Source organism: Saccopteryx leptura, chromosome 4, assembly GCF_036850995.1.
Source record: "Saccopteryx leptura isolate mSacLep1 chromosome 4, mSacLep1_pri_phased_curated, whole genome shotgun sequence".
Classification (NCBI taxonomy): domain Eukaryota; kingdom Metazoa; phylum Chordata; class Mammalia; order Chiroptera; family Emballonuridae; genus Saccopteryx; species Saccopteryx leptura.
In genome coordinates this window covers 215500454-215525178 of record NC_089506.1, presented here as the reverse complement: position 1 = coordinate 215525178, position 24725 = coordinate 215500454, and the positions used below count along the sequence as shown (strand labels likewise).

General features: G+C 46.9%; 2 protein-coding genes across 7 annotated transcripts in view; one reads left to right on the top strand and one right to left on the bottom strand.

Annotated features, from left to right (window-relative positions):
• The window catches only part of NPRL3 (NPR3 like, GATOR1 complex subunit), a 47578-nt gene extending 34277 nt beyond the window's left edge, over window positions 1-13301 (bottom strand). For 3 of the 6 annotated variants that reach the window (XM_066383083.1, XM_066383084.1, XM_066383088.1), the window contains exons 1-3: window positions 12894-13301; window positions 6938-7007; window positions 2154-2192 (exon numbers count right to left, since the gene is read on the bottom strand). In XM_066383083.1, coding sequence (XP_066239180.1) covers window positions 2154-2192; window positions 6938-7007; window positions 12894-13011 — 227 coding nt within the window. In that variant the 5' untranslated portion in view covers window positions 13012-13301. The remainder of the gene's footprint in view (window positions 1-2153; window positions 2193-6937; window positions 7008-12893) is intronic. The other 3 variants (XM_066383085.1, XM_066383087.1, XM_066383089.1) reach the window with 2 other exon arrangements.
• An 8103-nt stretch (window positions 13302-21404) lies between these two features.
• HBZ (hemoglobin subunit zeta) lies at window positions 21405-22477 on the top strand. Its single transcript, XM_066380021.1, has 3 exons — window positions 21405-21499; window positions 21996-22200; window positions 22349-22477. Exons 1-3 carry the CDS (start codon window positions 21405-21407, stop codon window positions 22475-22477), a joined length of 429 nt encoding a protein of 142 aa, XP_066236118.1.
• The last annotated feature ends 2248 nt before the right edge of the window (window positions 22478-24725 follow it).

Genomic DNA, 24725 nt, shown 5'->3' with positions numbered 1-24725 from the left:
GGCAGGGCCCACAACCTACTGTAAGAGTAACTTAGAGCCAGCCTTGCTGATCAACCAGCACTCGGACAAGCTGCAAGAAAGCAGCTAGGGGCCTCTTTCCAAGTCTCTCCCCCAGAAATTTTTGGGGGGGCTAGAACCGCTACGGCCTTGGGGGGGGGGTGTCACATTGGTCTCCAGTTTTCCCCAGGATTGACACGGTCCCCTAGGCATCCTAGGTGGCCCTGTGGCCCCCAGACAAACCAGATGCAGAGGGTCTGCTCTTGCACCATCAGACCTGCACCTGGCCCTTTGACACCCAGGTTGTCAGAGACGGTCTGGGAAACGTGGGACCCACAGCTCAAGTCCTTAGCTGCCCACTGTGGGTCTCTCTTCCCTGGAACACTGCTCTCCATAATGATTAGACCAGAGATAGAAGATTCCAGTCTCTTAGACCAGAGGCAGTATATGCTTTCTTCAAAAACTCTGCCTGGCTCACTCTGCCCTGTAACTCCTGTCTGAGGGACATGGTGACGTGAGGGACGGACGGTTCAGGGTGATAAACCCAAAGAAACACTTCTGCCCTAATGACTGGTCCAGTGACAGCATTTCACATCCTATCAGAACAAATGGCCCTTCCACTCGGCCACCCAGGGACTCGGACACAGAGATAAGGTACAGAAAACAACTTCCCACTACTCCAGGAGTTCACTCTTTCTCGTTATATCCAAATACCTCCATTAAAAACCTCTGTTCTCCTCAAGACCCACAGACGAGCCTCAGCCCGGCCCTCAGCCACAAGCTCAGGAGCCTGAGTAGTCTGGCAGAGGCAAGCAGTGGCGGTCTAGCGAACAGCTATAAATATCCAAATCTGAAAGCACCCTTCCAAGTGCCAAATAAAAAGTGCTTCCCCCACGACCAGAGAGGCCAGGGTCTGCAGGAGGAGCCGGCTGGAAAGCCGTGTGCTGCTGAAGTTAGAAGCCACACTGCCCTAAGGGGCCGCGTAGGAGGGGCCCTCTGGGGTGGCCAGCAGGATGGCGTTTGTCACTCTGCTTGAGCATGTCTGGCCCACACAGAAATCCACTCACCGCTGTAATATTAACGCTTACTATGAAAACACCGCTTGAGTGGCTTTATACTTTTTATAGTGTGTCTGCTGACATACACAAAGGCACAGAGTTTTATCATGAGATTTGGGGGTAGGGAACATAACTATTATAAATAGCATATTGAAACAAAAACAAGTGACAATATTTGTTGTTTCCAAAATTTACAAATATCCTTTTTCCTTGCTTTGATGATAAAAAGCCCGGTGAAATATATTTTGCACAATAATATAGCTGTTACAAAAAACTAATATTCAAGAAAAACCAAAACCCTAAAAAACTAATATTCCTAGAATAACTTAGAAATAAAAAACCGCACACACATTTAAGAAGATGAACCAGCCCAGGCGGAAAACAGGCAAGACCTTCGTCCCTCCGGAGACACTCAGGAGCAGGGCTTGCTCTCTGGCACGGCAGGGAGCGCCCCTGTCCCCCTCCTGCTACGGGGGCCGGCTCAAAGACGGTCTGTACACCGCCAATGCATGGAGTTGTCCTGTTGGGGGCAAGGACGGGCCCACCTTACTCACGCCCTCTTGGAGAAGTGCCGTAAAAACTCCGTGAGTACATGTTTGACTCTAAAGGGCACACACAACAGCATCTACGCTCCAGCAGTACATTTAACCCCCGCCCTTGGGAGAGGCCCCCACTAACACGCTCTGAGAAATGAAGGCAAGGAGCAGTAATCAAGGGTCTCTCTAGGAGGGCGGTAAGCTAGGGAGACAGGAAACCCTACTCCTGCTCACCCACCACCCTCACAGGGCCACGGGTACCTGCCTAGAGGAGGAGGTCTGAGTGCATGCCTAGTCCCAGAAGCCTCCCTGCTGCCAGCCAGCCTCGCCTGGGCCCCTTGGGTAAATGTGAAATAGCTGAATAACTCCAAGTGGAGAAAAAGCAAGGGCTGTAGGAAGCCTAGGTACTCGTGGGGGATCAGGGCAGTGCGTCCGAGCAAGAGCCTGTGTGCCTCATTAGTCATTCTTCAACATGGAGGGAAATCAGTGATTAAGCACAATTACAAGAAGAGAAGGTAGCAGGAATCAAGACAGAAAGATGGCGGAGAAGTCTTGGTCTTACCCTGCAACCAACTGCTCATCGGTTGGAGGACAGGGCTCGCTGAAATGGGAACAGGATCATCAAGACCAAACAAAAACACATTGACTTTAAAAATCATGACAACTTAGTTGTTTTATCCAAATAGTATTAAAGTCTAGCAGAAGTACCACCATTAAGTATTAACTGTTGAGATGAAGGCTATGCAACTTACCAGACAAGAATGGATACAGACACTCCCCAAGTTGAAGACTTACCAGTTTTCTCACTAAAGCTCAAATTCTCTCACGTAAACACAGACTGCGCAAGAAGGAGGGTCAGGTCGCAGGAGCAAGAGGAAAGTCGGAAGACCTGGCTCAGAGCCGAGCCACACACACACTGGCTAGATGCCTGGGCACAAGTATTTAATCTGCCAAACCATCTCAACAGGATCAAATAAGATCCCCACTGGTAAAAGCCTTATGAAACCTGTAGAATGCCACTGAAAATCTCGGCCCCAATTCTTAAGATGCTGTGACCACCTGCATAGCTGATGTCACCGAGCCTTTGTCCAGAACATGACTGGGGCCCTTCAGCAGCCAGGCAGTCACGGCAGATCTGTAGAGATTTATACTGCAAAACCCCCGAGACCTCTGCACTACCCGACCCGAGGTTTTTTAGAAAGTATATTTAAGAATCAAAGCTCTTCTACAGAGGCCTGTGTCCTGGGACGTGCTGCTTTCCGAGCTTCCTGGAAACAGGAAGTTGGCCTGAGCCCCACGGTGCAGACAGCATCGGAGGGGGAGAGCCTGCCGTGACGTCATGTCAGGTCCACTGGGCTGCCCTCCTGGGACTGCTGCTACCACAGCTCTCACCGAGAAACATGCATTGCCAAACACCCACAGTGAAACACACAATAAAAAACCCTTCTTCCGCCTGACCAGGCGGTGGCGCAGTGGGTAGAGCATTGGACTGGGATGCGGAGGACCCAGGTTCGAGACCCTGAGGTTGCCAGCTCATCTGGAATGAACAACAAAAAAAAAAGCTCACCAGCTTGGACCCATGGTCCCTGGCTTGAGCAAGGGGTTACTCGGTCTGCTGTAGCCCCGCGGTCAAGGCACCTATGAGAAAGCAATCAATGAACAACTAAAGTGCCACAACAAAAAACTGATGATTGATGCTTCTCATCTCTCTCCATTCCTGTCTGTCTGTCCCTATCTATCCCTCTCTCTGACTCTCTGTCTCTGTAAAACAAACAAACAAACAAAAAACCTTCTTCCAGTAGCTGCCAAATTTTAGCTCATCAGACTATACAGCATTAAAGGGGCAAGTTGTTTTGTGGACTTTCCCAAGATCACTAAGAAAGTCAGAATCCGAGGAGCTTGAGTGTAACTCCTACCACGAGACAAGTCACAACAAAATGCCTTCACTTTCGAAAGGGAAGCAGCACAGGTGGACTCCAAGTGTCAGCAGTGTTCCTTTCCTTACTGGGGAGTGCTGGTGACATGTTTTATGGACTTGTGTCTGCCCCTCTGAGGGAGGCAGAGCCATCAGCAAGACCTCTCACCTAGACACAGATGTCCCCATGACCTCTAGACCGAAGAGGGCGAGGCAGAGGTGCCTTGCCACCTGCAGGCATCTTACAGAGGAGGCTCGCTGTCTAAGGAACAGGCCCAAGGTCATATCCTGTAGGACGCAGACTGAGAATCAGACCTGGGACCCTGAACCTGCACTTGTCCCAGCACACTACCCTGCAGGGACATGCCGATGTGGATACCGGTGTGGATTCGGCGGGGGCAGGAAAAGGGAAAGAAGATGCCCAAGCTTGGGGACAACACTGCTTATCTGCATTCTTGTGCGTTGACCTCAACTCCAGCAAGTAGGGGCATCTTTCAGCATATCTCTGCACATGTGCCACACAGGCACAGCTGTCCAAAGAGGCCGCGGGGGAGCCCCAGGCGTGCCTGGGATGGAGGACTTGCATGTAGTGTGCCAGTGTGTGCCACAGCTCACCTGGCCGAGGCCCCCGTCTGGCCTAGGCATCAATGCCTAGAAGCTGGACCCGCTGCTTCAAGAAAGGTAGCTAGGTCTGAGAAAGGCCGCAGCGCCACCCGATTCCAGTGCCCTACAGTGCAAAGAGGAGAGAAAGGGCAGAGGCAGAACCCAGTCACAGCTCTGGGAAGTCTTCTGGGTGATGGCTATAGAAAAATGATCTGTGCCTGACCTGTGGTGGCGCCATGGATAAAGCATGGACCTGGAACTCTGAGGTCGCTGGTTCGAAACCCCAGGCTTGCCTGGTCAAGGCACATACGGGAGTTGATGCTTCCTACTCCTCTCTCTCTCTTTCTCTCTCTCTCATCTTCAAAATGAATAAATAAAATCTTTTTAAAAAAAAAAAAAGAAAAATGATTTCAGGGCATTTCAAATGAAGTCAACTCTTCTCCAAGCCACCAGCACCTCCTTCTCAGAATACTGCTTGAAACATGGAGAGGAAGCCAGAGATGGCCAGCACATCAGGAGGTCAGGCCCACAACAGCCTTTCCGGTGGACACCAGGCTTCCTGTTGTACCTCTCCAGATGGCTCTGTCCCTGCAGGTGTGGGCTCATTAAACCAGAGATGGAATTAAGCATTAGCTCCCTGGCCCCTAATACCCAACAAACAAGGACCCCACAACTTTTGTAAACTTGAATTTCAAGCCTTAGGGACAACAGACAGAATCTATTTTCTTCTCTCCCTTCTGAATTTTAGTAGGGTTTTTAAAGTGGCAGTTAACCCTTACCCTAAAACACATCATCTCGATGATTCACCTTAAAAGCCAGCCTACCCTCTAACCCAGTGCTGTCAGAGTTTCTGCAGTGACAGAAATAATCTAAATCTACGCCATTCAATATACGCCACTAGTTACATGTGGCCACTGAGCACCTGATATGTGGCGAGTGCAACTGAAGAAATACATTTTTAATTTTATTTAAATTTGGTTCATTTCCATTTAAATGATCACACTGGCCAGTGACTATACCACTGGGCAGCACAGCCCTGGGCCCTCATTTCCCTACGGCAGGCCACCACCACACTGAGAAGTTACCATGCGGCCTGTTAACATTGCTTCAAGCCGGCACACTGACAAGCAGGAACATTCCGCTGGTTCCAGAAGAAAAGCACCTTTGAGAACGACAATCAAGGGAAACGGAACAGTCATGATGCACCTTCCTGCGGTGCTCCAGGAAAGCGTCTGAGGTACAGCAGGGTCACCCCAGGAGCCAGGTGCAGAGTAGCAGCTAGGCACAATAAGGCTGGGCCTGAAGGATATGAACCTGTATCTCTGAAAACGTGGCAAGTGAGATCATCAGATGCTATGATATGCTAACATGACCAAAGGACATTACCTCATAGTCATTTTATTATAAGCCTCTGAAAATTAACTGCAGGAATTACAGACTCCTAAAAAACACCTCCACATAGACCATTCCAAGAGCTCTTTATGAGTTGTCACATCCTGAGCCTCACATCCACGGAGCCGGGAGGAAGAACAGCAGGCGGCCGGCCAGCACTGCTCTGAACTAGTCTGTGGCCCAGGAGGACAAAACGCACCCGCTTGGTGTGCGGGGGCAAAAAGCGTTCTGTGTGCCTGTACATCAAGCAGAAGGACCCATGGAATGTCCAACAGCTCTCACATCCTCTTTCCCTCCTGCCAGTCCCTCTTCCAAAGCCAGTCTCTTCAGAGACAGTCACTGGTCATGCCAGAGGTCCCCAACGTCCTCACACAAAGATAATAAAAACCATATTCAGCCCTGACCAGTGGCTCAGTGGATAGAGCGTCAGCCGGCATATGGACGTCCCAGGTTCAATTCCCAGTCAGGGCACACAAGAGAAGCGACCATCTGCTTCTCCACCTCTCCTGCTCCCCCTTCTTTCCCTCTTCCCCTCCTGCAACCAGTGGCTCAAATGGTTTGAGTGTGGCCCCAGTTGCTGAGGATAGCTCCACTGGAGTGCATCAGCCTCAGGTGCTAAACATAGTTCAGTACTTGAGCATCGGCCCCAGATAGGGTTGCCCAGTCAGGTGCATGTGGGAGCCTGCCTCACTATCTCCCCTCATCTCACCTAAAAAAAAAAAATACTCTTGGAACTGTACAACACAACACTATAGTAGCTGTGGTGACTTGTCAGAGAACTGAGTGACTGGAACTGTGGAGGCTAAGTCCTTCAGCTCACAAAGACCTGGCTATGTTTAGGGGAACTAGAACAGACAATTTACAATCTTTCCTCCCTCATTTAGGCCAGTGTTACTATGAAGCTAAGAAGGCAGAAGCGGTCATTTCTCACGTTTGCTCGATAGCCCTTAACACAGAGAATAGGAAGGCACAGAGAAAGGAACAAGACCTGCTTTGCATCTGTGCCCTAAGAGAGCAAGGGTCAAATCAGCCCAAGTTCTCAGCCCGTATCACCACCTGGGCAGGCTGTACTGCATCCAAGTGGCTACATCTGACCTCTGGGCACGTGCTTAAGGAGTAAGGTCCGAGGCCAGCACTGGGGGCTGCTTTCCTCCATGCTCCTCTCCCGGGAGATATATGTCCTACAGAAACACGGCCTCACCTGTTCGCTGACCTGCTTTACCAATCACACAGCCCACCGCTGGAACGCGTGGCTGAATTACGCAGCAAGCCAGACTGGGAAAACAATCCCCAGCTCTGCGTTCCCCAAACACCCACCAAATGGGAAAAAAAGCACCAGGTTTCTCTGGGAAAACATCTAGGTCAACAGGAGGTGAGACTTTGCCAAGGCCGGGGACAGGACTAGGTCCATCGTAGAGTGACATCAGAACCCTTACCTGGAGTCACCGTCCTGGTCCTCAGCATGATCTCCGGTGTTGTTGACAGCATATCTGCTACGAGGCTTATCTGAGTGAGGGCAAAAAGGAGACAGTGGCTAAAAACCAGGATCCAGCCACATACCGGAGGCTTGTGGAGCCAGTAAAAGTGATGGTAAAACGAGATACATACACTCAGCGGAACAGTAATCAGCCATGAAAAGAAATGACGTTCTGAGACATGCTGCAACGTGGATGAACTTAAAAACATTATGCTAAGAACCCAGACACAAATGGACAAACACTGCACTTACATAAAATATCTACAACAGGCAAATCCATAGAAACGGAAAGTAGATTAGAGGTTACCAGAGGCTGAGGGCAGGGGAAATGGGGAGTCACTGCTTGGCTACAAGTTTCAGTTTGGGGTAATAAAAAATTTTGGTTCCAGTCTACCTGAATCATTACCAGCTAGAAGCAGCGGTCATTGGGACTTGGACATGAGCTGCAAAGTATAGAATGGTGACAACAATTCCAGTGCCATGAGGACTTTTCCTGGATGGGGACTTTTCCTGGACTCCTGCTCCCTGTGACAGCTCCTAACAGACTGAACTGTGGTTGGGTTGCATTTTTCAGGGATTTGGCATGGTGATGGGGCCAACTTGGACTCGGTGAACATGTTAAGGACACTGCTCTTTTATGGATTCTTGCTGTATTGGCCAAGAGTTTGCTTAAAGGCTTTTAATCACTATAAAAAAAAAATAGAAGACTGGATAAAGAAGATGGGGCACATATACACCATGGTATACTATTCAGCTAGAAGAAATAATGACATCGGATCACTTACAGCAGAATGGTGGAATCTTGATAACATTATGCGGAGTGAAATAAGTGAATCAGAAAAAAACAAGAACTGCAGGATTCCATACATTGGTGGGACATAAAAATGAGACTAAGAGACATGGACAGGCGTGGGGTGATTACGGGGGGTGGGGGGCGGGGGGGAGGGAGAGGGAGAGGGGTACAAAGAAAACTGGATAGAGGGTGATGAAGGATGATCTCTCTTTGGGTGATGGGTATGCAACAGAACTAAATGACAAGATAACCTGGAAATGTTTTCTTTGAATATATGTACCCTGATTTATTGATGTCACCCCATTAAAATAAAAATTTATTTATAAAAAAAAATTTTTTTGGAAATAGTGGTACTGGTTATACAGTATGGTGAATAAATTATGGTGACTATGATTAATGCCACTGAGTTATACACTAAAAAAGGTTAAAATGGCAAATTTTAGAATATATATTTTTTGGCAAAATAAAAATTTTTAAAAAACATTATGGTTCCCATAATGATAACATTAGAAATGTTTTGATACTATTAAGCTAGGGAAAAAAAAGAATATATATATATGTGTGTATATATATACACACATAGATACACACACATCCTCTCAGTGTATGATGTCAACTAGATTGAAAAAAGCAAAGGCAACAGAAAGATTTTTTAAATGTCCATATACCAATATCCTACATGTACACAAACAATAACACTTTACCAGACCTAAGGGTGAACCTAAGTTCACCATGCACAAGAGGCTCATGAAACAGATAGAAAAATCTGATCTAGTAAAATTAACTATGCTTGCCTGACTGGTGGCAGGGCGGTGAATAGAGCATCAACCTGGGATGCTGATGTCCCAGGTTCGAAACCCTGAGGTCACCAGCTTGAGCATGGGCTTATCCAGTTTGAGCATGGATGGGGTTGCTGGCTTGAGCATGAGTTCATGATCATTATCCCATGGTCACTGGCTTGAGGAAGGGGTCACTGGCTCAGCCTGAGTCCCCCAATCAAGGCACATATGAGAAGTAATCAATGAACAACTAAAGCAGTGGTAGTCGCCTGACCAGGTGGTGGCGCAGTGGATAGAGAGTCGGACTAGGATGCAGAGGACCCAGGTTCGAGACCCTGAGCTCGCCAGCTTGAGCGTGGGCTCATCTGGTTTGAGCAAAAGCTCACCAGCTTGGACCCAAGGTCACTGGCTTGAGCAAGGGGTTACTTGGTCTGCTGAAGGTCCGTGGTCAAGGCACATATGAGAAAGCAATCAATGAACAACTAAGGTGTCACAATGCGAAAAACTAATGATTGATGCTTCTCATCTCTCTCCGTTCCTGTCTGTCTGTCCCTGTCTATCCCTCTCTCTGACTCTTTCTCTGTCTCTGTAAGAAAAAAAAAAAAAAGTTAAAGCAGTGGTAGTCAACCTGGTCCCTACCGCCCACTAGTGGGCGTTCCAGCTTTCATGGTGGGCAGTAGCGGAGCAACCAAAGTATAAATAAAAAGATAGATTTAACAATAGTAAGTTGTTTTATAAAGATTTATTCTGCGAAACAGCAAAAATCTGACATAAAGTACTTGGTAAATAAGTATTATTATATGCTTTAACTTGCTGTAACTCTTCTTTATAAATTGTATAAAGTAAAGTTACTTCCCTACTTTATAAATCACCATTACTGTGGAACCGGTGGGCAATTAGAAAATTTTACTACTAACAGAGATAGAAAAGTGAGCGGTAGGTATTAAAAGATTGACTACCCCTGAACTAAAGTAATGCAACAAGTTGATGCTTTTCATTTCTCTCCCTTCCTGTCTGTCCCTCTCCCTCCCTCTTTCTTTCTCTCTCTCTCTCTCACCCCATCCCAAAGCCATGGCTCAAACAGTTCAAGCAAGTTGGCCCCAGATGCTGAGGATGACTCCATGGCCTCGCATCAGGTACTAAAAATAGCTTAGTTGTCAAGCAACAGAGCAGCAGCCCCAGATGGGCAGAGCATCAACTGGTAGGAGCTTGCTGGGTAGATACTAGTAGGGGTGCATGTGGGAATCTGTCTCACCACCTCCCTGCCTCTCACTTCATTAAAAAAAAATCCACTTTAAAAATGGGCAGAGGACCTGAATAGACATTTCTCCAAAGAGAAAATACAGATTAGACATAAGAAATCAGAGAAATGCCAATTAATATCATAATAAGCTATTACCTCACACCTGTCAGAATGGCTATCATCAATAATCAATAAATCTGCAAGTGTTAGTGAGGATGTGAAGAAAAGAGAACGCTTACACACTGTTGGTGGGCTTGCAAACTGGTGCAACCACTATAAAAAACAGTATGAAGTTTATCCAAAAATTAAAAATAGAACTACCTTATGACCCAGCAATTCCACTTCTGAGAATTTGTCCAAAGAAACCCAAAGCACTAATTCAAAAAGATATATGCACTCTTATGCTCATTACTGCATTATTTATAATAAATACCCAAGACATGGAAGCTATCTAAGTGCCCATCAATAGATGACAAGATAAAGATGACAAAGTGTGTGTGTGTGTGTGTGTGTGTGTGTGTGTGTGTGTAATGAAATATTACTCGGCCATAAAAAAGAATGAAATCTTGCCTTTTGTAACAACATGAATGGACCTAGAGGGTATTAGACTAGGTGAAATAAGTCAGAGAAAAACAAATACCATATTATTTCACTCATATGTGGAATCTAAAGAACAAAATAAAGCAGAAATAGACTCATAGATACAGAAAACTGATGGTTGTCAAGTAGGGGGGGCTGGGAAGCTGGGTAAAAAAGTGAAAGGATTCAGAAGTACAAATAAGTTGTTACAAAATAGTCACAGGATGTCAAGTACAGCATAGGAAATACATTCAATAATACTATAGCCTGACCTGGGTGGCGCAGTGGATAAAACGTCGACCTGGAATGCTGAGGTTGCCAGTTTGAAACCCTGAGCTTGCCTGGTCCAGGCACATACAAGAAGTAACTAAAACAAGCTAATGCTTCCCGATCCACCTCTACCACCTCTCACTCTCTCTTTCTGTCTCAAATCAATAAAATCTTTAAAAAAAAAATACTGTAATAACTATGTATGGTGCAAGGTGGGTACTCGACTTATCCAGGGATCACTTAATAAATTATATTAATGTCTACCCATTATCCTGTACACCTGAAACTAACGCAAAATAATATTGACTATAACTGTCATTGGCAAATTTAAATAAAGAAAAAAGAAATATGCTCATTATTCCTTAGCTCCTACCATCTCACTTCTGGGAATTAATCTTAATATCCAGCAAAACAGTGATATATACAGAAAGGACAGTTGCACTGGCTACAGCAGCAAAAGATTGGAAACAACTTAAATGCCCATCAACAGAGGACTGGATAAATAAATCACAGTATGTTCATTCCGTTATTCTGATTATAGTTTTGAAATTATATCCAAGATGTAAAGTGAAAATGAAAACAGCACCGCAGAACAGTGTCTGTATACAGAGTGTTCACTTGTGCTGAGAAGAAAGGTAAAATAATGCCTCCATATGCTTGTATTTACTCAGAGGACTGGAAAATGGTAACAGGAGCTGCTCCCACAAGGGGAAATGGGTGGCTGGGTCGCTGAGTGGCCAATGGTGGGAAAGAATTTTCTTTTCATAACCTAAATCTGTTTGTACCTGTAAAACTTTGTACCATATTAGCAAATCTTTTTTTTTTTTTTTTTGTATTTTTCTGAAGCTGGAAACGGGGAGACTTCCGCATGCGCCCGACCGGGATCCACCCGGCACGCCCACCAGGGGCGTCGCTCTGTTGCGACCAGAGCCACTCTAGCGCCTGGGGCAGAGGCCAAGGAGCCATCCCCAGCGCCCGGGCCATCTTTGCTCCAATGGAGCCTCGGGCCATCTTTGCTCCAATGGAGCCTCGGCTGCGGGAGGGGAAGAGAGAGACAGAGAGGAAGGAGAGGGGGAGGGGTGGAGAGGCAGATGGGCGCTTCTCCTGTGTGCCCTGGCCGGGAATCAAACCCGGGACTTCTGCACGCCAGGCCGACGCTCTACCACTGAGCCAACCGGCCAGGGCCATATTAGCAAATCTAAAAGTAATTTTATACAACTGAGTGAGGGTGATCTCTGTTTACTAAATCACAAAGTACTTCTCCAAGGCTGTTTAACAGAAAAAACGCCCAAAACTGTTCAATGGAAAAAAGAGCCACTGCAGAATACATTTATGTAAGGGAGGGGAAAGTCCCCCAAACAATCGCTGTTTTCCTACGGATGCATGGTTGGCACCTATGTACAGGAGCGACAATTACTAAGATGGTAAGCAGTTATCCCTGCAATGGGGGACAACTGAGGAGAGGTAGTCAAAGAAAACTTCAGCTGCATCTGTAATTTCATATTTTTTCTAAGCTGAATACATTTTTATGTCAAAAAACAACAATAAATGGAACCATTTTAAAACGGAACTGGAGCTCCAGAGGAACTGCCTTGCATGTCTAATGCTTCAAACCATTAAAATGGTAAAACAGGACAAAACCATCTTTGAACTGCACGCCTCAGCAACCTTGTGCCCTGAAGCACTGATTGCAAAGATACAAGAAAGCAGAGACTGTGACCGCCTGACTGATGACCATCTGCCTTACACTACTGGACTGAAAGTTAAAAACGCTGTTTAGAGTTAACATCAATATGTTATCAGACCGATAGAAATAAATGCCTATTGATAAAATCGCTCCCCTGCCCTTTCTCATAAATACCCAATGCCTTTGTCTCTTAATTAGAACAGTATTTGAGGCATTTCAAATAGCTATTCTTATCGATTTCAAATAAATACTTGTTGCCTCTCAATTTGGTCTTTTATTTTTAGATTAACACGTGCAATGCTAAGATTATAGTCACACACACACACAATTTTTTTTTAAGGCTGCAGACATGGATGAAATGTTAACAATAGCGGCTCTGGCCTTAAGTGATTTTTCTCCTGTTTCTTTTCACTTGTCTACACTTGCCGAATGTGGGCAGCGACTGTGTGATCTCAAAAGGGGGGGGGGAGCCTTGAAATGTTAGTGTGCAGGGCGACGAGGGAAGGGGCCCCTGCGGCCGGGGCTCGGGTCCAGCGCCAGGCCCACTGCCCAGCGCCCACTTACTTGTCTGGGACGCCGGGTGCTCCTGGCTTCTCTGGAAGGGGTACCTGAACAGCAGTTTATTGCCCCTGCTCCCCGAGCTCACCAGAATCACGCTGATGGGGCTGGTGTTGTCCCCCATCCTACCGTGGGGCCCTGAGGGCGGGGGTGGGGGGCTGGAGGGGCTCTGAGCACGAGCCTGGGGTGGGGGGCCTTAGGAAGACGCGCCCGGAGCGGGGAAACGGAAAGGGGGCCCGACAAGGACACGAGAGAGGCCCCGGAAAGGCCCGGGGCGGAGAGCCAGGCCGACCGAGCCAGCACCCACATACACCAAACCTACGCGCCACCGAGCTCGTCCCGCTGGGTTTGCGAGATTTCGGCTACAGGGCCAGGCAAAAGCGCGGAAGGTGCCGCTGTGCGGACCAGCGGCATTTGCGCAGGCGCGGGCCTCCCTGTGCGCAGGCGCGAGGCTGCATTTGGGAAGCTACGCGTGCGCGTGGAACCGCCCCTTTCCAGCTTGAGGGAAGGGATCCGCCCACCTGCGTGAAGGCGAAACTGGGGCCAGCTCAGCTGTCGAGGTCAAAGCACCTGTATGGTGCATTCTTCGTTACAAAAGTAGCACTTGCTTTGAGCAGGAAGTTTAAACTTATCAAGTACTAAAATAAAAACAGTTTTTAAAAATCACTGCAATGGATCATAGACCTAAACCTAAGAGCTAACACTATGAAAGTCCTACAAAAAAGCTTAGAGGTAAATATTCGTGACATTGGAGGGGGCAGTGATTACTTACATATGACACCAAATGCAAAGGCAATAAAAAAAACTTCATTGGACTTTATCAAATTAAACACTTTAGTGCTTCAAAGGACACCAACAAGAAAGTAGAAAGAGCACCCACAGAATAGGAAAAGAATATTTACAATTTATATATCTGGGAAATTGTATCCAAATATAGTTTTTAAAAACTCTTACAACTCAACAATAAAAAGACAAGCGACCAACTGAAAAATACGCAAAAAGAAGTGAATTGATATTTCTCCAAAGAATATAGTTAAATGGCCAATAAGCACATGAAAATGTTCAGCATCATTACGCCTTAGGGAAATGAAAAAGCCAAAAAAAAAATAGGTTGGATCCCGGAGGTCAGGGTACATTTGGGAAGTCACCAATGAATGCTCAACTAAGTAGAACAACAAATGAATGCTTCTGTCCCTCTTCCTCCCTCCCTCCCTCCTTTCCTCTCTGTCTCTCTCTCAAAAAAAAAAAAAAAAAATCAATAAAAACGAAATACCACATCACACCCTCTAGGATGACTGGATGGCTATACTAAATAAGACAACATAACAAGTGTTGGCAAGGAAGGTGGAGAAATTGAAATCGGGTTTTTTTTATATAATTTAAAGATTTTATTTATTGATTTTACAGAGAGAGGGTGTTAGAGCAAGAAATATCAACTCATAGTTGCTTCACTATAGTTGTTCATTGCTTGCTTGTTGTATATGCCTTGACCAGGCAAGCCCAGGACTTCAAATCAGTGACCTCAGCATTCCAGGCGGATGGTTTATCCACTGCACCACCACAGGCCAGGCAGAAATTGGAATCTTTACACACTGCTGGAGGGTATATAAAATGGTGGCTATTTCTCAAAAGGTTAAATATAGCGTTTTCATACAACCCAACTATTTCATTCCTAGGTATATACCCAAGAGAAATTAAAACATAATTCCACACACAAATTTGCATATTCAAGGGAGGATAAATGATGATGGAAGGAAACCTGACTTGGGGTGGTAAACACACAATACAATATACAATTGATGTATTACAGAATTGTGTACCTAAAACATATATAATTTTATTAACCAATATCACCCCAATAAGTTCAATTAAAAAAACTTGCATGTTCATAGCAACATTATTTGTAATAGTCAAAAAGTGCAAACAAGCCAAATGTCCATCGATTGATAAGTGAGTGAATAAAATTTGGGATAGTCCATACAATGGAATGGTATGTAGTCATAAAAAGGAATGAAGAACTGACACATGAATGAACTTTGAAAAAATACATAGTGTATGATTTCATTTATATAAATGTCCAGAATAGGCAAATCCACAGAAACAGAAAACAGATTCCTAGGTTGTCTAGGGCTGGGGTAATTGGAGGTATGTGACTGCTATGGGGTTTCTTTGGGGGTTCTAAATTAGTGGTAAAGTTTATACAATTCTACTAATATACTAAAACCCACTCAATTGAACACTATATTTCCCCAAATCCATACATGGCTTTTATCGCATCTTTAAAATATCACAAGTAAGTCTGAGAAATCATCTGACATCTTGCTGTTTCAATAGCTGGACAACTTAGATCTTATTCATCAGCCTTCTGAACTGTTCCCTTGTCAGAAACATAGATACCACCTAACCAGGCGGTGGTGCAGTGGATAGAGTGTTGGACTGGGATGTGGAGGACCCAGGTTTGAGACCCCCGAAGTTGCCAGCTTGATCGCAGGTTCATCTGGTTTGAGCGAGGCTCACCAGCTTGAGATCAAGGTCACTGGCTCAAGCAAGGGGTCACTCAGTCTGCTGTAGGCCCCCCCCCCCGCCGGTCAAGGCACATATGAGAAATCAATCAATGAACAACTAAGGAGCCGCAATGAAGAATTGATGTTTCTCATCTCTCTCCCTTCCTGTCTGTCTACCCCTCTCTGATTCTCTGCCACAAAAAGAAAAAAAGGAAACATAGATACCACCCAAAAAATTGTTTGATATCTTTGTTTTTAACAGTTGTGGCTTGCTGGATCAAAGCAGCTAAATTTGATACAAGTTCAATGTCATTTCCTTCAACAAGTCACTCATCTTTCTGGTCTTGAGATATTGAAGAAGCCTGACCTCATCCGAACACTATAGATGTATTTTTCACCCAACAAATTTCTGATTTCAACAGAGAAGCATGCTCCAGAATCCCAACATTGACGGGAAGTGAGCACACACAGACCTCATTCGGTAGGGGAAGCCCAGCGGAACAGTGCGAATGGCAGCCAGTTCTCTCTGTTTGCCCACTGATGGGGAAGCCCAGCGGAACAGTGCGAATGGCAGCCAGTTCTCTCTGTTTGCCCACTGATGGGGAAGCCCAGCGGAACAGTGCGAATGGCAGCCAGTTCTCTCTGTTTTCCCACTGATGTCAACCTGTAGCCTTTTCTTCTTTCCAACGAGACTGAGTTCTCCATTGAATACATTGAAGTGATTGAAATCCCTCCTCAGGGTGCCTGTCTGATTGCTGCAAATTGTCTTTATCCTCACAGTACATGTGGCAAAAAAACACAAAAAAAAACCCAAAAAACTGAATTGCACAGTTTAAGTGGGTGCAAATGATATCTCAATACAGCTGTTTTTAAAAAGTAAAAAAAAAGTCACCCCACCCATCCCATCCCAGTCTTCCCCAGGAGGTGATGGGTGGTTAACCAGCTGCCATGGCTGTTCCCTAATCTTTCTCAAGCACTTTGAATGCCTGAGAACGTAACCACACCCCCTGACTGAGGGACTGCTGAAGTACATTACAGCAGACCTTGGGCTCAAGTACACTACAGCAGAAAAATACAAATGTGTGTTTTTCAGAGCAGATTCATGGGTTGAACCTGCTAGGGTGAAGGGTACATGCATTTAAAATACCGCAGACATTACCCCCAACCACATTGCCCTACATGGGGCTGGATAGCACTGACTTTGTTTTTTTCCAGAATTCCCCAAAAGGAAAATGATGTCTTATTCTATGTTGCATTTCTCTGATTGTTACTGAGGTGGACATCTGTATCACTTGATTCTTTGCCAGTGTCTGAGAATTGCCTATTTATTTTCCTTATAGATCTTCGTTCTCCTTTGAGAGTAGCCCTCTGTTACAGATTCTGCAAGCCTTTTTCATGTATGTGTTGATATGATGTATAATCAGAAGTTTTCTGAGTTCTTCCACAGTTCCCAGGAGTGTCCCTGGAATGGAAATAGCGGCACAGAAAAAGGAAGTGAGGCTGGAAGAGCTGGGCCGGTGGGGCAGGGGGAGCCCACCAGCTAGAGGGATGGGCAGTTGCGGTAATGGGGCTGTTCCCACAATGGCAGCAGGAGTCTACAGGTGCCCAGACATAACAACTGGGCCTCTGGCCCTGGCCTCCTTGCTCCAACTTCCTGGACCATGCTGCCACCCCATCAGACAGTCCATGGCTCCCAAACCTGGAGGAGCAGGTCCCGTGTCCAGGGACTTGGAGAGGCTGTCTCCGAGATGGGGAAGGGCCCAAACTCAGAGATATCCACCACTTCCCAGTTACCGTTCAGGGCCCACTTTCTGCTAAAAAATAAAAATAAAAAAGTAAACCTTCACAATAGCATTCACTTTATTTTTCTGGCTAAATGGTTAATATCTTTTGGTCATAACTTGCATTGGATTCCATGAAAGACAAAGGGAAATTGCTGGGATGCTGGCCCACCGGGGCTCTGTATACATTCCTGCCCCGGCTGCCATCCCAGGAGGACTCCGGTGCAGGACTGTCCAGGGCTGGCCTGGAGCAATCAGGGGTCCGAATCCCACACCGCCCTTACCAGTGTCTCCATGTGTCAGCTTCACTGGGCTGATACAGAAATCAAAGCTCTTTGTCACTCCTTGGCCAGTCCACCCAGGTGCTGGCAGCCAGAGGGCCTCCAAGGTAGGCTGGTCGTGCTTTGGGCCTCAGGTTTCTCACCAGTAACAGAACATGCTTTGGGCCTCAGGTTTCCCACCAGTAACAGAACTGGGAGCAGACGGTCTGTAAGTGTAGCTTTAGCTTGAAGCCTTCACTCTGTCTCCTGAACAATGATGTGCCCAGGGCCAATCTCCTCTCACTACAGGCTACAATCCTCAGACTCTTCCCTGCGAAGCCCCACACCTCTAAGTCCCCATTTGAAATTTAAATAACTCTTCTGTAACCTACTTTTTCAATTTTTTTATTTATTGATTTCAGCAACAGAGGAAGGGAGAGAGAGAGAGAGAGAGAGAGACAGGAACATAGAGCTGTTCCTGTATGTGCCCTAACCAGGGAACAAATTGGCAACCTCTGTGCTTTGGGACAATGCTCTAACTAACCAACAGAGCTGTCCAGCTAGGGCTGTCACCTATTTTTTGAAGGTAAGTGGATTCTTGGAATCTGAAACTCCGGACCCTTCCTCCCCGCCTAAACCCGCTGAGCAGGGCCAGGCCTTATCAGTCCTGCCATGCAGTCCAGGCCTGACAGAGCCACCACCATCTGTCAGAGGGCTGGGCGTGGCTCAGAGACCCTATCTTGAACCCCTTCCACACTTCCACCTTCTCTGGTGCAATGTTCCTGCCCAGGAGGAACCACTCACCAACAATAGCAACTACAGCAATCTTGAATTCACAGTGGCATCATCCCTCCTAACAGTGAGGTAGAGGCTGTTCTAATCCACACCTGGGAGGCTGAAACAGTGAAACTGGGATTCGCAATGTTAATTTGCCTTCAAGCTAAGGCTACACTTACAGACCATCTGCCCAGAGTCACCCAGGGGTTGCTCTTAGGAGAAGATCAGCAAACCTGTCTCCACTGAGTGACCAGAGCCTCTCTGAGCTCAGCTCCCGCTGCAAAAGCTCAAAACAAGCCTGGGTCTCTGGATTCTGCCCAGAGACCAGTAGATCTTATGTCCCATAGCACAGGCTTGGGCTCCTGTGTCACAGGAAACCAAGGGCCAGAGACAGAATAGATTTGCCCAACTTCCAAAAGGCCAGCCAGCCTATACCAAACCCAGGTCTCCTCTCCCATTGGGACCAGTTCCCTCCTCTGCTGAGACTTTGAACATGTTTTTGTTGTTGTTACTGTTTGTTTGTTGTTGTTTTTAGAGAGACAGACAGACAGAGATAGAGACAGGAAGGGAAAGATATGAGAAGCATCAACTTGTAGTTGCATCACTTTTAGTTGCTCATTGATTGCTTCTCATACGTGCGTTGACCGGGGGGCTCCAGCGAGCCAGTGACCCCTTGCTCGAGCTGGTAACCTTGGGCTTCGAGCCAGCAACCTTTGGGCTCAAGCCAGTGACTATGGGTCATGTCTATGATCCCACGCTCAAGCTGGCAACCCCGTGCTCAAGCCGGCGAGCCTGCACTCAAGCCGGCAACCTCCGGGTTTCGAACATGGCACGTCAGCATCCCAGGTCAACGCTCTATTCACTGCGCCACCACCAGTCAGGCTGAACAGGTTTTATAACTTTCCCAAGCCTCCATTTCCTTAACTTAAAACATGTAATAATAATAAAACATCTCACAGAAAGTTGTAAGAGTCAAATACCCAACATAAAAAATATTTGGTACTGTGCACAGGACTTAAAAGGCACTAGATAAATATCAGCTAAAACCAGACAGCAGACCTTACTTCACAGCCACACAAAACCAGCCCAAGGTGGACTGTCACCCAACTCAAAATGCCAAACTGTAAGTTCTTTAAACGGTCATATAGATGCTTCTCTACATCTCAGTGTGTGTAGCAATACTTATTTCACTTTTTAAAAAATAACTGAAGTAAAATTTGCATAACACAAAAAAAACATTTTAAAGGAAATAATTCAGTAACATTTTGTGTATTCACAGTGGTGTGCAACCATCATCACTATCTAATTCTAGAATATTTTCATCATCACAAAAGGAAACCTAGTATTTATTATGCAATTGCTGCCCATCCTCCCAAGACCCTGGAACCCACTGATCCATTTTCTGTTTCTTTGAATTTGTCTGCTCTGGACATTTTGTATAAACGGAATCATAGGAAATGATAGTGTCTGGTTTCATTCACTTGTTATCATGTTTTCAAGGTTCATCCATGAAGCATGTGTCACTGCTCCATTTTTATGGCTAAATAATATCTTATTATATGTCCATAAACACTATAACTCATTTACCCATCCATCCATCAGTGGGCACTTGGATTGTTTCCATTTTTGGCTATTGTGAATAGAACAGTACAACATTTTTAAACAGGACAAAAAAAAAATCACTAACTTTGACTGCACTAAAATGATAAACTTCCGGCCCGGCCATTTGCTCAGTCGGTTAGAGCATCGTCCCGAAACGCCAAGGTTGAGAGTTGGATCCTAGTCAAGGCCCATACAAGAAGCAACCAATGGAAGCACAACTAAGTGCAACAACAAATGAATGCTTCCTTCTTTCTCTTCCTCCCTTCCTCTCTCTGTCTCTCTAAAATTAATTTTTTAAAAAAATTTTTTTAAATTATAGCCCTAGCTGTTTGCTTAGCAGTAGAGCATGGACCTGGCGTGTGGATGTCCTGGATTCAATTCCCAGTCAGGGCACACAGGAGAGACATCCATCTGCTTCTCCCCTCCCTCTTTTTCTCTCCTTCTCTCTCTTCTTCTCCTGTAGCCATGGCTCGATTGGTTTGAGCACATTGGTCCTGGGCACTGAGGATAGTTCCACAGAGCCTCTGCCTCAGGCACTAAAATTAGCTCGGTTGTGAGCATGGTCCCAGATAGACAGAACATCGGCCCCAGACAGGGTTTGTTGGGTGGATCCAGTCAGAGCACATGCAGAAGTCTGTCTCTGTATCTCCCCTTCTCTCACTTGGAAAAGAAGAAAAAAATATCTTATAAAAAATGATAAGCTTCTGTTCAACCAAAAACATCACTTAGAGAGTGGAGTCAAACTACAGACTTGGGAGAGATATGACACAAGAAAATGACAAAGGACTTACATCCAGAGTGAAATTGCAAAGGGATGGCAGGTCAGGTGGGAGTTTCTCTGGGTGACAAAGCTGGTGTGTGTCTGATTTTTATGGGGTGACATGACACTATACACATGTCAAAATTCACAAAGCAATACTCTAAAAAAGCCCATTTTATTGTATGTTAAAATTTAAAGGAATATTTGCCTCATTGTTAAAATGATGATATGATGAGCAATATTGCAAGCCCTAATAGCTGTTGATATCAGACGAATTCTTTTTTATTGACCTTGCTTTTCAGGGAACAGACTCAGTCAGGATGTCTTTCCTCAGTGCCAGATGGGCAAAACCATTGCTTTCTCACTGGAAACTCAGGAATCATAGAGCCAGAGGGGAGGGACTGGCATGCAGCCGGGGGGCTGCCCCAGGATCCCACCCGGGAGCAGTGCCCACAGCACAGGGCACGTTCCAGCCCCGGGAGGATGTATCTCGGGCCCTGCTCCCCTGCTTTCCCTCATTAGGTGAGTCTGAAACGGACGAGGATGGTGCAGACTTGGACTGCAAACGCAGGCATGACCTCCTGGGCGGCTGGGCCCCTATCTCTGCTGGACTCTGGTCAGGCTGTGGCCAACGCCCCCTCTAAGACCGAGCAAGGGTGGCAGGGGTGATAGCCCCTCATTCCATCTGTTCCACCAGGCTCTGACCGCCCATTGTCACTGAATCTGATAAGAGACCCCCACCCTCACAGCCCCCACCCCACCTCTGTGCATTTAAACGGACCCTGGGCGCTGAGCGCCACAGACGTCAGTCCTGAGCACGTCCAGCTGCTGCCATGTCTCTGACCAAGAGCGAGAGGACCATTATCACGTCCATGTGGGGCAAGATCGCCTCACAGGCAGATGCCATTGGAACCGAAACCCTGGAGAGGTGAGTGCCAGACCAGGCTGGGATGGGGCCAGGTAGGTGACAATGTGGGTCTAGTGAGAACAGGATACAGTGAGGAGGAATGGGTGAGTTTGAGTCGTGGTAAAGGGGTGTTGATGGCAGGCAGTGAGCAGGTGGACAAGGACTGTGTCTCCCACACTGGACCCAGCACACAGGTCTCCGCAAACATCTGTTGAATGAATAAAGAATGAATGAATGAATAAACAAATGAATGAATGATGGGTCAGGGAGGGAGGTAGTGCCCTGCTAAACCGGAGCCTGGGGCAACAGGATCCAATACGGATTCTGTCTTTATTTAAAATTGCACGTAATGTTTTGTTCAACGTGAATTTTCTTGAGTTAATGTTTATGTTTTTAAATACTGCGTTAAAATATGATTTATCCTGACGGCTGGGTTTTCCGGAGCTGCTTAAGTTTTGCACCCAAGACAAGGGCCACAGTGGCCTCACCAAGGTCCAGCTCTCCTCCCACCCCGCAGGCTCTTCACCAGCTACCCCCAGACCAAGACCTACTTCCCACACTTCGACCTGCACCCCGGCTCTGCGCATCTGCGCGCACACGGCTCCAAGGTGGTAGCCGCCGTGGGCGAGGCGGCCAAGAACATCGACAATGTCGCCGGTGCCCTGTCCAAGCTGAGCGAGCTGCACGCCTACATTCTGCGCGTGGACCCGGTCAACTTCAAGGTGGGCGCCCGGGCTGGGGTCCCGGCGGGGGCGGGGCCGAGGCGGAGTGGGAGGAGCGCAGGGTCTGCTGAAAGGGGCTCCGTCCCCCCAGCCGGAGGGCAGCTGAGCTCCACGCCAGCCCCAGGCAAGCGGCCTTCCTTCCTTCTAGCTCCTGTCCCACTGTCTGCTGGTCACAGTGGCCTCGCACTTCCCGGCGGACTTCACCGCTGACGCCCACGCCGCCTGGGACAAGTTCCTGTCTGTGGTGTCCAGCGTCCTGACCGAGAAGTACCGCTGAGCGCAGCCCAGGGGCCCCAGAGGACAGGCTGCGAGCCCTCCGCTGCCCTAGGGGGGCTTCCCAGTCCCCCTTCCCTAGTGATGTGCTAATAAAAGAATCAACGTACCGGCGCCTCCGTGGTCACTGGGGCTCCGGGCAGGGGCGGATCGGGGTCGCCTGGAGGGCTGCGGGAATTCTTTGCGCTCACCCCGGAGTTTCTCGGGGCGCAGAGGTCAGCGTCCTGAGCAGGAGGGGCACTAGGGGTCTGGACGGGTGGCAGAAACAGCCTCCTTGCTCTGCTTCCAGGGCAATCCTGGAGGCACCTGGCCTCTCGGATCTTCCCCGGGTCCACCATGTAACTCTTCTTCCTCTGGAATTTTTACTATTTCCTGGTTTATGCACCAGAAAGAAAAAAGTAATGAAGGTATTCATACATTCATTCAGGGGCCCATTGCTTCTTCCATTAAACAAACATTTATTAGCACATAAGATAACCAAGCATTTTTCTAGGCCAACGATTTTAACCTGTGTGCTTCAAGAATGTTTAAAACATGCAATACCTGACTATTTAGTCAGGGGCACTGACCTCTTTTCCTTTAGATTGTCAAATAAAAAAATGACAACAGCCAACACAACAATAACCAACCAGTGTGAATGAGTCAAAAAAAATTTTTTTTGTCAGATCAGCAAAAAATATGTTCTTGGTGTGTGCAGAATTTTAGTCATTAGTATATCCATGCCATGAAATGAAAAAGGTTGAAAAGTTGATGTTCTAGGCTGTGAACACAGCAGCTAAAATCAGCACAACTCCCTGACCCATGGAGCTGACAATCTAATGGGGACCGAGACATGATACGTAGTCAGATCACCGTGTATAGAAGTAAAAAAGGAAAAGAGGCTCACCCTTGCTCACAGTGAGAGAAATGCAAATCAACACTACACTAATAACAACCCCTCACTGAGATTCAGTTTTCATCTACCTGGTGAGCAAGAATGTAGGACTTTGCCCTCAGCCTGCCGGAGGCCCCCTATACCTGGTGAGCAGGAGCAGGACCTGGATACACAGAGTCACTGGGGCAGCTTCATTTGTCACCAAAGACTAGAAAACCCAGAGTCCATTAGGAGGCACTGACTGCGTGAGCCGAGGACATTCACACAGAAGAGAACTGTGAACTGGAAAATAACGGTTGTGAGGTGATGGCAGGGATTTGTTAAGTAAAAAAGAAAAGGAAAGGCCGTGGCTGGTTGACTCAGCGGTGGAGCGTCGGCCCAGCGTGTGGGAGTCCCGGGTTCGATTCCTGGTCAGGGCACACAGGAGAAGCACCCATCTGCTTCTCTACCCCCCCTCCCCTTTTCTCTCTCTCTATCTCTCTCTTCCCCTCCTGAAGCCATGGCCCATGGCTTGGTTGGAGCAAGTTATCCCCACTGAGGATGGCTCCATGGCCTCCCCTCAGGAGTTAAAATAGATCAGTTCCCGAGCAAGGGAGCAATGGCCCCAGATGGGCAGAGCATGCCCCCCTAAGGCTTGGCAGGTGGGTCCCAGTAGGGGCACATGCGGAAGTCTGTCTCTCTGCCTCCCCTCTTCTCACTTAAAAAAATTAAAAAGAGGCCTGACCTGTGGTGGCGCAGTGGATAAAGCATCTATCTGGAACGCTGAGGTCGCTGGTTCAAAACACTGCACTTGTCTGGTCAAGGCACATATGGGAGTTGATGCTTCCTGCTCCTCCCCCCCTTTCTCTCTCTCTCTCTCTCTCTCTCACTCTCTCTCTTCTCTCTAAAATGAATAAATATAAATAAATAAATAAATAATTTGGGGCACCTCCCAACCCTTTAAAAATTTTTTAATAGAAATTAAAAAAAAAGGAAGGAAAGGAAAAAGAAGTAGAATGGTAGATATATACAGCATGATAGCTTTTCTATAAAAAAGAAGGGATATAGAAGTATGCGTGGGCACACATGTGTGAGCGTGCATTGCATATGTGCATTTGTACATACGTGTGTGTCTTTTTTGTGTTTGCTGATTTTTGAGAAAAGAATCTGTGGGAGGACAAAAGGAATGATGACAAATGACAGCATTGGCGGGAATGAAGAGGTAGGATGGGGGGGAGGCCTACAGAGTTTTGATCTTTGAACCATGTAGATTTTACATCATCATCAAAAATATAATTAGGCCTGACCTGTGGTGGCGCAGTGGATAAAGTGTCGACCTGGAAATGCTGAGGTCGCCGGTTCGAAACCCTGGGCTTGCCTGGTCAAGGCACATATGGGA

Excerpts from the sequence above, each read along its gene's own strand:
- HBZ (XM_066380021.1), top strand. The coding sequence starts at position 21,405 with ATGTCTCTGACCAAGAGCGAGAGGACCATTATCACGTCCATGTGGGGC. Across the intron at positions 21,500-21,995 it reads GGAACCGAAACCCTGGAGAG|GCTCTTCACCAGCTACCCCC; the intron begins GTGAGTGCCAGA and ends CCCACCCCGCAG. Across the intron at positions 22,201-22,348 it reads TGGACCCGGTCAACTTCAAG|CTCCTGTCCCACTGTCTGCT; the intron begins GTGGGCGCCCGG and ends CCTTCCTTCTAG.